Raw genomic sequence first — 14,586 nt, 5'->3', positions numbered from 1 at the left:
TAAGAGATTTTAAAACACAGAGTATATTTAGTAGTGTGTATTAGTGCACTGTCCAAAAGAGTATATTTAGTAGTGTGTATTAGTGCACTGTCCAAAGTCCTAAAGTGTGCTTACTTATCTTCAGGAAGACTTTGAGAATTCAGAACCTATGCGAGGGACTTTTCTAACAACTTAGCAATATGGCTGATTGCACCCCAGGACCCATGCTGTATTTTTGTACTTCTAACTTACCAGTACAGATGTGAAAAGGTGTCCCTCTCAAAGGAGATGCACCATGCTCTGTGTTACAGGGGGGCTGTTCTCAGTCTTGCCTGCTGATTATGTTCAGTTGCATCAATTACTTAATATATTCTGAAAAAAGGACAATTTCTCTGAGTTCTGGAAGGCAGATGATTGTTGTTGCTCCTTCCAACTGAAATATTCTATTCATACATGGTGCTGTGCTATACAAACTATGTCTTCTCAGTATAATTTGAGGGAATGACCTTATCCACAGAATCCTTCCTGCTTGAGATCTTCCTGAGGCGTGGATGGTATCCCAAGTTCTATAGATTCTGTAATCTCTTTCCCTACTACTCAGAGCTGCTATAAGCACTTCCCCTGGAGGATGCAGGCCCGTTGTAAGTCTGAAATGCCAAACTAGCTGAATACAAGTGTCAGGAGATCCTGCAGAACAGGACCTTGCTCAGGCAGAATTCACGAGCACGACCTCTGAAGGAAGTTCCTTTCTGCACTCCCTAAGGCCTGCCATGTCCCCCATGACCAAACAGCTGTCCTGCAAATTAAACTAACATTTCTTACCACTTCCCATGGATTCCAGATCATCAGCTGCAGGCAAGAAACCAGTGCAGCAAAGGATGGCCCCTGAAAGGCACCTAAGGCAGCTAGTTCATCACTGCCAGGTATTCCGATTCAAACTTATGTCAAGTGAGCGGCGTAAGTTTGAATAGGTGAGGACTTTATCATATAAGGATAGCAGACTTCAGGTGAGAAGATTTATTTTTGTCTCTAAATGTATTCTCTACTTTAAAGGTCATCCTATTTTATTTAACAGACATTCATGAAGTACGTGGTCCCACCTGTTTCACTCTTGCTTGGAAGCCTGACTCTGGGAGATGAAATAGAATTTTGCTCTTTTCTTAAATTCTACTTTGCTTTGAGCCATGCTTCATTGCAATGGGGAAACTTCAAATTTCTATGCTTATTTTCTGTGCTAAACCCAGGTGAACTTCCATCTTAGCTTGCTTCTTTGACAGGCTTTCTCTACCTCAGTCAGGCCCTAGCTAGATGAATTTGCATTTAATTTCTTAGGGTTTCATAGCCTTCTATGTTGCTTCTTTGGAGAGAGACCACTTGCAAGTTCCCATGCCCTTTCAACTAAACAGACACTAACTTCTGCTTCTATTTGATCCATGACATTAACCTCCAACTCTGAACTGTTACATTTGAAGGACACAAGGTCTGTCACACCTTCCCATGCTGACCCTCATAATAATTCCCTCTTAAACAGCCCAATCTATCTCAAAATCCTTCTTGAAAACTCTATTTGAAATGTCTTATGAAACATTTGGGCAATAGTGCACTGAGATCACAGACTCTCATGCAGATCAGTAACGGTCAAGTATTTCCTTATATTCACTCAATTGCACTTCCATTAGCTAATTTTAGATGCTCAGATCTCCAGAGGCTGCCTTGTTGTTCTGTGTATGGTATCTGGTCCTTGGTTTGGGTTCTTAATTAATGGCAGTGATGCAAATAAATATTTTGACATAGAGATAGGATTTCTAAAGGCTCAAAAACAAAAGTGAGAAAAAAATTAATGAAGTCTATGTAAGGATTTGAAGGTCTGACATGTTTTTTATAACACTGACTGACAAAACAATTAATACTGGTTTAAAGTCAATTTAGGAAGAAATGTTTGTACAAATCAAGTATTCTGAGCTTCGTATCTTCTGCAAGGGAAAGATACCTAAACCCTGATATTTCACATCACTTTATAGCGTTGTAGTCTATGCTTATCTACAAGATTAGAAGCTTTTCAGTAATGTGCAGAGCTTGGATCTTTAGAAAGTGGTTTTGTTACTTATTTCTCTTTAGTAGAAGACATCAAACTTTGCGACTGGGTCAAAGAAAACAGTGACATTTTATGTAGTATTAATTGCAGATAAGAAAGAAAGAGTGTCCAAAGCCAGAGGAGAAGGAGCAATGGTGAGCAAGCAAGCAGGAAAAACCTAGAAACGAAATAGTAGTACCAGATCCTGCATAAGCAAGCTTCATTCACAGCTGTTTCATTATTGAACCATTCCACTGCAACACTTGTAAATTCAAAGAATAGGCTGGATGCTAAAATTAAGTGTTGCTCCTAAATACCTAGAGACCATAATGGACAAGTAGATGAGCCAGTACAATACTGGGACCAGAAAGTCTAATGATACTCCTGAATGTAACAATGAGGGAGTAGAGGACCAAAATAATAATTTATCGAGGTGTTAGAACTGTAAGAATGATGGAAAGGCTAAGAAAATATCCTTTCACTGAGAGACACAGGACTCACACACACTAATGAAAGTGTTACTGCAAAGTAACGAGTTCGCACATGTCAGTTGACCCACAGTCACCATCTGTGTACTCAATCTTGGTTTGTGGCCAATGCAAAGCAATTCAAATTGGCTCTGCCCTCTTCAAAACAGGGAAGTTGATCAGCTTAGTTTATCAAGAAATAAAACTGAGAAATTATTTCATTACAGTGTATAAGAATGCTCACAGGGAGAAAAGTCTGAGTACTGAATAGCTCCTCAACCTACAGAAAAAATTGTAATAACAAGCAACAGCTGGAAGATGCAGTAATCTTGACTTGCCTCTGTCAGAATACACTGACAGAAGCAATGGCTTCTCCAAACTGTGAGTCTTGAGATCAAGGCTAGATAATTGTCTAGGTTCACCCAAGCACAAGTCTTCAGCTTCAGAAACAAGAGAGCTGAGTCAAATGCACAGTCTGTCAAGCAAAAAGGCTTCACTGGGATGGCAAAGTTCTGAATCTATTCAATGAAAGATTAGAAGCTATCGCTGCTTCTGGCCTGACCTGCTATGTAAACACAGTCTATAGAATTTAAAATTTCATTGTGTGAACTGTCTTAGTTGTATACACTCCAATATCAAACTGAAGATGCAAGCACTAGAGACTGCATTGATTTGCTGCAGATAGAAGAGCTGCTGCAAAATTTAAAATTTAGTATTATTTGCCTTTCAGACCCCCCAAGGCTTTCACCCCTTTCAAAATTTCTAAATACATATGCCACACTGGAAGATACGAAGTCTAAAAATGCTAGTTTCCTAAGTTTTGGTAATAGTGTAGTAAGTATTGCTCTGAAGGTAATCACCATCACCTGATACAAAAATGGAGACGTAAGATCCACATATTTTTAGCAAGAATGAGTATTTATACTCAATCTGGTCACAAATACACTCATGTACCATGTAACATACAAATACATGTTTAATGCATTAGCACCATAACAATTTATACCTGCATATGCTCCATCAACTGAAACATGCACAAGACTTAACAAAGAGGGTGGTTTATAATACAGTTATGTGGAAACAGAAGTTGAAAAGCAACATAATGGTGGCAAATTTTATGAGAGAAAATAAGGAAGTTTAGAATGGAAAAACTAGTAAGAGTTAGAAAAAGGGAAAGAACATGCAGATAGCCACTGTTCATCTGTTTTGCTACAACCAGTAGAATGAATATGGTCGATAAGCTTTATTGCTCATGTTAAAGGACAACTCACAACACTAGCAAGGATCACAATGGGCTGTAACATCTGGGTAGGCCTGCAGTTATTTATATGGGCATTTTACAAACTGTAGCAAAATAGTACCTGCTGACTCATCTGAATTCCCTGGAGAGTTTTAAAACCCAGCAATAAAGAATCATTTACAGACAGCTAATAACTCCATCACCAGAGGAGAGTTTCTGGGCCAAAATACAGGCTTCCATTCCTTTCTGCATGAAGAAGCTAGAAGTCCTAAGGGCTTTGAGGCCAAGAGAAATCACTGCTGTGGACCACATTCCCAGTATTCCCAATGCAAGCAAGCACCATGCCCCGCTGGTGACACCTTGCAAATCTCCTTTTCTGCCCATCGGTCACAAATGCCACAGCTGTGGCTGAGCTGTGTTCTTTCTGTTTTGAATAATCCTTGTCACTTTATATTAAAGTACAAGGCATCTCCTCCTCTTATAACACTACTTCGAGTACAGAAAAAAGCTTTCTAAGAATTTAGATACAAATGTTGGCCTAAAACTATTTTTGCACAGACCTCTTGGGAATTTGTCAGCATTTCTCAGCTTTATCTCCCTCAAAACTCGGGCACAAACTCGTAAAATAGATTAAGTTGTCGAAATACAGATTATGAATTGTGAGGGAAGAGCCTGTCCCTGCCACCTCCGGGCAGCCACGGAGGGGACAGTGCGAAGACCTGTCCTGCGGGCTTCCACCCGTTACATCAGGTAGGCATGGCCCCTCACCTTCCCCTGCCCTTGGTTTTTGTTGTTAAACACGATCTTAATTACAGGGCTGGCTTCGCCTTGCCTGTCCCTCGGATCACCCAGCCACAGGCTTCTCTTCAGCTAGAGCCGCACTGCTCCTGCCACAGCTTCCCGCTCCCTCTCTCTCCTCAGCGGGGCTATGAGGGAAAGAGGGAAGGGGGCGCCATCTTCTCCGGGCGGGAGTCAGGGGGCAAGTGCGCGGCGTCAGGTCTCCTCCGGGCGTGCGGTGACTGAAAGGGAGATTCACGCGGCCGCGCCTCGGCCCGCCTCCTCCCTCTGTGTGTGAGATCGAGGAGCAAGCGCAAGGGAGGGCGGGGTACGGAGAGAGCTCCCGCCGCCGCCTCCCCTCCTCTCCCCACCGCTCGCCGCTGGGCGTGTGCCCGGCCCCGGTGCTGCGTGACCGCGCACGGAGGAGGAGTGTGGGTGGGGGGAATTTCCTTGTGTGGTGGCGGAGAAGGAACAGCACCGCTCCAGACGGCGGAGCTGCGAGGAGGGCGCTGCCGCCGGTTGCCGAGCGATGTGAGGGGGGAGTCCTCCCTGGGCCCTCCCCTCCCCCCGGAGCCGCCTGTTCCCCCCCCCTCCTCCCCTCACTCATCCCCGCCCCGCCATGCCGGACCAGATCTCCGTGTCGGAATTCGTGTCCGAAACCAATGAGGATTACAAGTCACCTACTGCCTCCAACTTCACCACCCGGATGGCCCAGTGCAGGAACACGGTGGCGGCCATCGAGGAGGTGAGTCCCTGGAGGGGAGGCGCGGCGGGGAGGGGAGCGGGCTGCGCAGCCCCCTCCGGCCTGGTTGTCCGCCGCGGCGGCAGCAGAGAACAAGGCACTACCGGCACTGGCTCCTGCTGCTCCCTCTCCCCGCCCGGCCCTGAGGAGCGCCCTCGACTGCCGCTGAGAGGAAATCGGGCTCGTGGTGGAGCGGGGAAAGAAAAGAAGGGGAGGTGGGGGGAGGCTGAGGCGCTGCTGCCCCCCGGCCCGCGGACTCCCGCGGCGCCCGCCTCCCCCCTCTGAGCTCGCCCCTCAGTGCACAGCGAGGCTGGAGGGCTGGCCGCCGCCCGCACGGCTTCTCTTAGTCTGGGGGTAGGGGAATCCGACCCTTAGCTTCTCTTTCTCCTCCTGATGCCTGCGGAGCCCTAATTCGGCCGGTTTCTCCCGCCCTCTCACCCTCCCTCTTACCTGGGGGGTTATTTGAATTCTCCAGCCTCCCCTCTCTGCCCTTTCCTTTACAGCGACACCTGAAACGCCTCGGCTCCCCGCGCCTTCTTCCCGCCCCACTGTGGGGGGCTTCGGTCCTGCCAGCCCGGCGGTACGAGAGGTTGGAGTGTCCTTTATCAATGTGTGTGTGTGCCTGCCTGCACAGGTGGGATTTAATCTTTTTTCCAGTCCCTGTGCGTAGAAATTTAAACATCTTCTTCTCCTCGGACATATGCTTTAAGGTAGCGTTCCCTCAGGAAACGCTTCTCCAGGGCCGTGAGGCGATGCCTGCCCCTCGCTAGACAGCCCCCCGGAGCGGCGCCGGCTGGGCTTCCCCTCGGTGCGCGGGAGCCCCCTCTTCCCTGCCAGGCTTGGACAGCCTGGACTGCAAATACTTAGTAGGAGTCGCTTTTGTCTAAGAGAGAGCGGTTTGTTTTTCTTTCCAAATATTCGAAACGTGCAATTGAACCTGGCGGTAAGAGCCCTCCCTGCTGCAGAGGGTGGCTGCCAGCGCTGGGGGAAGAGAGAGAGACTGAGAGTCTTCCCTCGTGTTTCAGATAGGAGCGAAATCTGGGACAGGTCTGAACACAGTGAGAGTACATTCCACATCCCAGTTGTATATGCACAATGAAAGAGGAAGCATCTGTGTATCTGATTCCTCTAGCAGCTTCTCTGAAATAACTTGTAGGAGGGGGGGATCTTGCTTGTGATGCAGATTAATTTGCTCCATCTACTTGTTACATCAGTTCTTACATTGAGTGTTTAGTTGATTTGTTTTGCAGTAAGCATGTATTTTAAAAAGAGCCTCTTCAGCAGTCTTGTCAGTAGTTGATGTTCCTTCTTACAAAAGAACTGCCACTAGCAATGGATTATTAATGTGTCTTAAGTGAACAAAACCTGGGTTAGGTGTATAAACACCCTTTTCAAGATTTTCCTGTTTTGCCAGTTCCCAAAGCCGCTAGAGCAGAGAGTTGAATTCAAAATAATCTGCACAGAAGTAGTTAGTTTTGTTCCTGAGATAATTTTCTTCCCTGCAAGCTTGCACTTAAATGCCTAGGTTTAATTATACCTTATTAACCTGATAGTCTTAACATCAGCAATTCTGAATTAAAGGTAACTTTTTCTTAAAGATTATTTTTAATAGTGAATCTGTTGTAAGGTAGAGCTGCTTAATAGTTGATTATCACAGAATTGAAGTTAGCATTTGGGTCAAAAGCAGTTTTGCTGGATTTAGGGATTATTACAAGTCTCATGAAAATTGGTCTTTCTCTAAATCAGTTTCTAAAGCTGTATGTTTGCAAAGATGTCGTAACACTTCTCAGAAAAAAAACAGAAAAATGGTTTAAATTTCTGATGATACAAAATTTATGTATGACGGCATAAAATTTGTAACATGTTTTAAAGTCTTAAAGATTTAACTCAATAAGTTACATTTTGAAAACTTTTTACATGAGGAGAATGATATGCATTTACAAATTTGCATATGGCGGATTCTTTATTTAATCTGCTTAGCATTTGTTTTTGTGGAGAAGTGTAGCAGAGAAAGAAAATCAGTACGATAAATCTTTGTATCTCTGCATATTTTGGAAATCAGACTCTGCTATTTTAGGTACAAAAATTATCTCCTATATTAATGATGATAAAGAATGTGCCTACTGTCTTATGGATCTAATTGAAGTTTGCAAGGCAGGATATGAGAGATTGCACTGGCTATAGCTGTTTAATAGTATTCGTCTATCTGGCACTTTTGGCAAAGTATCAGTAGTTGCTGGCTGTTTGTGTTCTGTCCTAAAGCCTGTGTTGAAATGACTATTGGTTATTTTTTTTCTTTGTGGTTTATCAAGAGGAACAAATTAATTTTCAAAACTGTAAGATTTTTTTTTTTCAAATCCAGACTTCTTTGGTTTGGAAATACTCAGGTCATTTAGGATGATGTGCCTGTTTTTTCAGGTTGTGATCCTTTGATAAAAAGCTGTCATAAGTTGTGTAGTAGAGATATCAGTGCTCAGCACCTTTTTTTCTAAAATACTAGGCAAGAATTAGTTCATCAGCTTGTTATGAACTAAGACAGTAAAGAATGCATCTAAAAATGTACAGGTAAATAAAAGAGCTGTGCATTTTTAATGTCACAGGCACTGTAAAGCATCAGTTTCCAGTGTGTGCTGCTGTGTTGCAGTAGACAGTACAGTTCTGAAAACTAGGAAGTCCGGCTGTGTATAGTTTAGGGAACATGGTATTCAAAACAGTTATTAGGTAAGTTGAAGCCATGCTGACTGCTGCCTTTGTGTAGGCATTGGTTTTAACAAGTGACTGGAAGAGTTATTTAATTGAAGACAGTTAAGTGTTTGTTTTCCAGGATATTGAATACATGCATTAAATAACAAATTAAGTGGTTAATACTGGTGCTCTGAGGATGTCTTTTAACTGCTTTTCCCAGCAAATCCATTTCTGGAATGGACTATGCACTGCCTGCATGAAGCCAGCTTGAGTTTCCCAGGCCCCTCCTTGGAAGCAGAGGCACAGGGGGAGGCAGAGCAAAAGCACAGGAGGTAGGGGCTAATGTGGCTCGTTAGCCTGAGCTCAGCTCTGTGCAAACATGGATACCTGCTTCCAGATTCCACTGGGAAGTCTTTTGCACTTTTAACATTGTGGCTTACCAGTTTTGTGATTCTTAGGTAATTAGCAGGTATCTAATAGTGTCTTAAAAGTTTAGTTAATGAGGCCTTGCTTTCAGTGATGGAGTGGAAAAAACTTGGTAAGTAAGGAAATCAATAAGATATTGGACAATTATAAGTGTATAATTTACCGATACATCTCCGTGGGCAGTGGTATTGCCTTACAAGTTCAGAAAACACTGATTTATTAACTGACCTGTGTCAGTTCAAAAATATGACTGTTTTTTACTGGTTTATGTGATTGTAACACCGCTTACAGACCCTGGATCATGGCCTTTTGTGATCACCAGAAGCTCCTGCACCCCAGTTTGGGAACTGATGCCTATTCAGACAGTTGGAAGAGAATCTGATCCTTTTTAGTCGGTAGTGGAAAAGGGATTAGGAAAGGCGTGCTTATAGAACACAGCATGATTTCAGAGGAAAAGGAATCATGTAATATCTACATTGTTCTCAGATTAGGGTGTTGCTTAGCAAAATATTGGGAATCTTTAGCTTCTGCTAAAACAAAATTAAACGTGAACAGCATGTGTCACAGGCCCTTACAGGTTACTGTTTAATCTTTGCGTGTGTGATAGTGACTAAGATTAAACAAGTTTTAATTGATAGAGTGCAGAGCACAGCCACATGACTGGGGGAGGAGTTGCTTGAAATCAGTAATCTAGTCTGACAAATGCAGTCTTTTTAGTTGACTTGCTGTTAAAGGTCCCAGGATCTAAAAATGTGTGGTGACCATTCTTAAGATACAAAAGCTTAAAAATCTGATTTTGGTACTGCTATTTGGTAATACTACACTTCTTTCTTTTTTGTGCTATAAGTTAAATAAAATAGTTCCTAAACTGTAATGGAGCCTGCAAAGTGGTCCTAATACCTGTGAACTTTAAAGATTTTTAGAAATTATTTTTTTATAATATTTTAACAATTAGAATCCAAGTGTGTGACTTTTTTAAGCATGAGTTAAGTTTTACAATAAACTGGAACTGAAAGCCATAAAAATCCTCCCTGTTTATTTATGTTCTACCTGTTTATCGTGGTCCAGTGCTTGTGGACCAAGAAAGAAGGGTAGGGGGCTGTTGTGCAGGTTACTGTGTGAACAGAGAGTAGCAGGCAGTTCATGCGCCAAAGACATTTTCATCTAATGTCTTGGTGGTGAGGTTGACTTGAGGTGTAAAGTTTACCCCACTTACTTAAACTTTGTTGCATGCATGGATTTCCCTGTGAAGAGAGGAGAATGGAAATATTGACAGTTTAATAAATTACTGGAACACGCTCCCCACCATAGTAACTCTTGCTGCTGGGATGAATGTCTTGTAAGAAGTAGACAGGATGAATATGTGGTGGAAAGATTGAAAACATAAAATCAAATGAAACAGTACAGTAGTAGTGAGGCTGGTCTTAGTTCTCTGCATAGAAGTAGATTTTAATTGTTTGAGGTCTATTTAAAAGCCACTCTGCAGGAATTTTGTAAAATCCTTGCAATTAATGTTAAAGCCATAACTTGTAGTTTTGGGCCTCTACCTGCCTTTGTTCTGTAGGCCACCTGAGGGAATCCCACCATTTTCAGCTGGCTTGGAGAGGCATGAGGGATTGAAGCTTATTGAGTTTTGTTCCCTCTTGAATGTTAAAATTCTTTAATTCTCTGTGCTCTATTTTGGTTCTACGAAGCTAACAAGGGCAAGAAGGAATAGCAGCTTGATAGGGTGGGTGAATGTGAGACTGGAGACATGCATACATATGTGGGTTTTTCTAAAATTTCTGCTTTCCCCATTATGTATTTTTTGCTTGTCAGGTCTTTAGGACTGGAGTTCTGTCTTCCTGTAGTGCATGTTTGTGACTTGTTTTGGGAAACTATGTGAAGAGGGTGTTTTTGTGTACTTAGAGAAGCAGTAGGAAATGTCATATGTTGCAGTGCATTTTGAGAAACTTACTGCTATTACTCATAAATTTCCTTTTATTAAAATATATCTTTGCCCAATATAATGTGGTGTTTGCTAGAATATATTTTCACACTTTTCTTACCTCGCTGCAGTTCATTAATTATATGCTGTTTAAAATTTTTTTTTTTTTATGTCAACTGCTACTTCGTTTCTGGAATTGTGATTATCTGTCATTAGCATCTAGAGAGGTTTCTGTGAAAGCCATTGACACAAATCGTATGCTGATTTCAAAGGGAGTGTGGGAATTTTTTTCTTTCTGAGAGGAATACAGAGCATGGAAGTTACAGAAATACAGAAGCTAAACTGCAGATCTTCAGCTGGAGCTTTGTGCATATTTTAAAATGCAGAATTAAAACCTTAAACCTTTAAAGTGCAGACAATGTGCAGTCAGTTAAAACAATTTCAAGCCATATTAAGTAGCTTGCTGTGCACCTCACTTTGGTGCATCTAATGATGTTTTCATTTTCTGTTACCAAATGCTCTCATTCCCCACAGGAGGATCAATGGAAAATATGTACTCTTCTGAAGGATTTCATGAACTGTGGCTTTTATCTTTTGAGTTTTCCGTAGCGCCACTGCATTTCTCAGAATCATCTGGATTTAGTATATTTCTTGCTGATGCTAAAAGAGAGTAGATGTGGGAAGTGGCTAATTCTGATTAGGTTTAATCCACCTTCACTTCCTCTTCTCATCTTCATGTTGTTCTCTTTTAACCATAATATACGGCAATGGTAGGTAGAGGTGGGGCGTTTGTTCTGAAAAGCATTGCAAATTCACAGGATAAAAGTCTAATCCCTGCTCCAAAGCACTTATAGTCCATATGTCAAGTGGACATGGCTGCTGAGGTGGAGGAATCCAAGAAAACTTGGTGCACCTGACTAGTGTGCTGTGTTTGTAGCTGAGTTGCTGTAAAGTGGTTTATTTGTGTGCATTAGTGATTCTTAAACACTGTAGTTCAGCTCTTATTTTTTTTATTTTTTTATCATTTGCACCTTCTGTGTATATTTATTAGCTCTGGGAAAGTTGGGCCTAGCCCTGTTTAAGTTAACTCTTCCCTCTGTCTTGGGTATAGCTTCTCATACTTTTTTGATGTTTAGAGTCTCCTTATCTCTCTTGTCAAAGCCCCTTTGCTGCAGAGGTCAGTGGTGCTTTGCCCCTTCGCTGGCAGCCTTGGCCCAGCCCTGTCCATGGTACTAGAGCCGTGGCTGGGGCTGACATGACCTTCCCACTAAACTGGGGTGTCTCTTATGGATGGGCTCACAGCAAGTCTTCACTTGCCCTCAGTCCTCACTGGCTCTGAGTAAATGTTATATTCTTAATGAAATTGCTAGAGAGGGAGGAAGAGACATTCTCCATGTGAAATCTTTCTGTAGCTTCTCCAGCTGTGAGGCTATCTTCCATCCTTGCTCTCCTTCCCATTCTATGTTTAGTGATACATAGTTCAGAAGAGTTTGTGGAAGCTATAAAATGGAAGTGTTGGTAAGATAAGCACCAACTAAGCTTTGGTAGGAAAACATGAAGGTGTGATTTTAAAAAAACTAATGGGTGTTTGTGGCTGGAGTTAGTCTGATCAGAGGGAGGGGGTGTCATGGATAAACAAGAGATGGTTGGTGTTGCCTACTGATAAGTATTAGAATCAAAGATCACTCTTTTTACATTTAATGCAAAGGAGAGTGCTTTTAGAAATATGGAAAGAGATTCAGGGTTTAGTATCATGAGTAGATGTGATTGAGGAAAACTGTATTTGTCAAGGCCAGAATGTTGAAATAATTAAAACTATGAGATTATGGATAAAAACCTTAGCTTAGCGTGAAAGTCTTTATTTTAGCGATAATATGCAGAAAGGATCTGTATGGTTGATAATAGATTTCAGTTTAAGAGAACCTGTTGGTTGTGGTCTTGCAAAGCGGGCTGTCTGCTAACACTGCAAGCATGGAGGAAGAGTGCAAGAGGAATAAATAAGATCTGTATTTCAGCCACGTTATGTGATGACAAGCCAAGATGACAGAGGCAGGAAAAGCTAATGTGAGAATCACTGAATTAGCAGAAATTAAGTGGATGTTGTGGATGACACTGGAAGTAAGTGGAGTGTTTGAATGACTGGGGTTGCATTCATTGTGTACTAAAAGCAAAAAAAAAGCAAAAAAGTATATTTAAGGAACAAATCAATAAACTGAGTGCTGGTGAGCTCTGAAGATGTTATGTACTAAAGCTCGAAGAATGTTCATGAGCTATCCTAAGAAAGGGGAAAACTGTGAGGAAAAGCTACAGACTTGAGGAACACCAAGAAGAATGTCCCAGATGAGCCAGGCCTGTCAAAAATGGGAAGAAAAAGCCATGTAGTCAGAGGAGAGCTTTGGATTAAAGAGTATGAGAGAAAAGACAAATTTGCAGAAGTCAAGCTCCTTTAGGAATGAGAGCAGACAGTAAAGAGCAGAATCACTGTTTAATCACATAGAGTTGTGAGGAGAAAAAGAAAGGATAATACAGTCAAAATGCAGCGGTATTAAAGATAATGTAGGTATTGTAAGATCTGAAAGAGTGTCCTGCTGCAGTTTCTGAGCTCAAAGTATGGGAGAAGGTAGGGTGGATAGCAGGGAGAGGGATGCAAGTAAGCAAAGCAGTAAATAAAACTGTGAGCTTAAAGTATTCAGCTTGTTGGGGCTGGTTAACTTATTTTCCAGGATTCTGAAAGAACTGGGATGGTAACTAGCAGATACTCCTAGCAAATCCTCTGAAGGCTAGGATGATAGCTGATTTAGGCTTAGTGTTCGGAAAGCAAGGGTTCAGAGAAAGGAAGTATTTGCAGCTAGTAAAAATGTTTGCAAAGGATGTAGAAATGCAGACCATAAAACTGTTACATTGAGGAGGAGAGGTGTTCTTGCTCATAGCTTGCACATATCCTGGAGGAGTGGCAGGTTAGCAAAGTAACCAGTTCCCCTTCTTGCTTCCACAAATGCTAGAAAAATACTGTGAACAACTGCCACTGCTATGCAAGTAGACAGTACTTTCACATCTGCTTTCATGTCTTAAGTTGTAGCATAGTCAGATGCTCAGGAACTTCATGTTAGGACAAATTGTGTAGCTCCTTGTTTACTCTTTCATCTGTGCTGGCAGTTTCTCATGGAAAAATAGAACTACTGAGAGTTACACTTGTAAAGCTGTAGAGGGGGATTACACCTAGAGTAGAGTTAAAAATCTCTGCTTTGGTCCATTTGTATCTGAAGGGGGCCTATAGGGATGCTGGGGAGGGACTCTTCAGTAGGGACTGTAGTGACAGGACAAGGGGTAACAGGTTAAAACTTAAACAGGGTAAGTTTAGATTGGATATAAGGAGAAAATTCTTTCCTGTTAGGGTGGTGAGGCACTGGAATGGGTTGCCCAGGGAGGCTGTGAATGCTCCATCCCTGGCAGTGTTCAAGGCCAGGTTGGATGAAGCCTTGGGTGATATGGTTTAGTGTGAGGTGTCCCTGCCCATGGCAGGGGGGTTGGAACTAGATGATCTTAAGGTCCTTTCCAACCCTAAGTATTATATGATTCTGTGATTTTTAACAGACAGATGGGGTGTTGGTTTTTGTTGTTTTTTTGTTTGTTTGTTTTTTGGTGGTGGTTAGGTGTACGTAACTACTGATCTTATTGCAAGCTGACGGTGAGATTGTTTCTCCTTTTTTTTTCATAGCCTTTTTCCCACACGGTCTTACTGTTAGCATCAGTCTCGGGCTGTTCTGCGTGCAAAGTGTTTACTGTATGTAATTGCTCTCAGTGTGGGGAGTGGAGGGGGGAAGAGACATAAGCTTGAAGAGTTTGGATATTAGATAAGAAATTTTTTTGCAATTAAGATGACTGTCAGCTTTTATTTGGACTAAATCCAGACTTCTTTAATGAAGTTTACATCAATGTAGGGCTTAGTGGAGGAGTAAATTTGGCTAAGAAGCAACAAAAAGTGGGAACGCAAGAAAAAATAAGACTTGGAAAGTACTAGCTGAAATGTCTGAGAGGTAATATGAGGATCAGACAGAAGTGAAAAGCAAGAAAAGCAAACCTGAATTAAAGACAAACTGGTAATTGAGAGTTATCCAAAAGCTGAAGTATTGTGATGAATCAGGATTCTGAGGGTCAGGACCTGGAATATAGGGAGAAGTATTAAGGAGAAGATAAGGAAATGCATCAGAATTCTGGAGTTCAGGGGAATCGGAATTAACAGGAACTGCAAAGGAAGGGGGAGTGCAG

At 42.2% G+C, this 14,586-nt stretch overlaps 2 protein-coding genes across 5 annotated transcripts in view; one reads left to right on the top strand and one right to left on the bottom strand.

Moving 5' to 3' along the window:
• The window catches only part of MBOAT2 (membrane bound O-acyltransferase domain containing 2), a 172,031-nt gene extending 166,604 nt beyond the window's left edge, over nucleotides 1-5,427 (bottom strand). The window contains exons 1-2 of the mRNA XM_062634545.1: nucleotides 5,222-5,427; nucleotides 232-351 (exon numbers count right to left, since the gene is read on the bottom strand). The gene's annotated coding sequence lies outside the window, so the exon portion shown is untranslated. The remainder of the gene's footprint in view (nucleotides 1-231; nucleotides 352-5,221) is intronic.
• The window catches only part of ASAP2 (ArfGAP with SH3 domain, ankyrin repeat and PH domain 2), a 90,733-nt gene continuing 81,070 nt past the window's right edge, over nucleotides 4,924-14,586 (top strand). Inside the window, exon 1 of one of the 4 annotated variants that reach the window (XM_062634540.1) lies at nucleotides 4,924-5,282. In XM_062634540.1, coding sequence (XP_062490524.1) covers nucleotides 5,157-5,282 — 126 coding nt within the window. In that variant the 5' untranslated portion in view covers nucleotides 4,924-5,156. The remainder of the gene's footprint in view (nucleotides 5,283-14,586) is intronic. The other 3 variants (XM_062634538.1, XM_062634537.1, XM_062634536.1) reach the window with 3 other exon arrangements.

This window comes from Pezoporus occidentalis, unplaced genomic scaffold (assembly GCF_034315485.1).
Source record: "Pezoporus occidentalis ecotype Australia unplaced genomic scaffold, CSIRO_AGI_Poc_V1 ctg43, whole genome shotgun sequence".
NCBI classification, from domain to species: Eukaryota; Metazoa; Chordata; class Aves; order Psittaciformes; family Psittacidae; genus Pezoporus; species Pezoporus occidentalis.
This window is presented reverse-complemented; position numbering and strand designations above follow the sequence as displayed.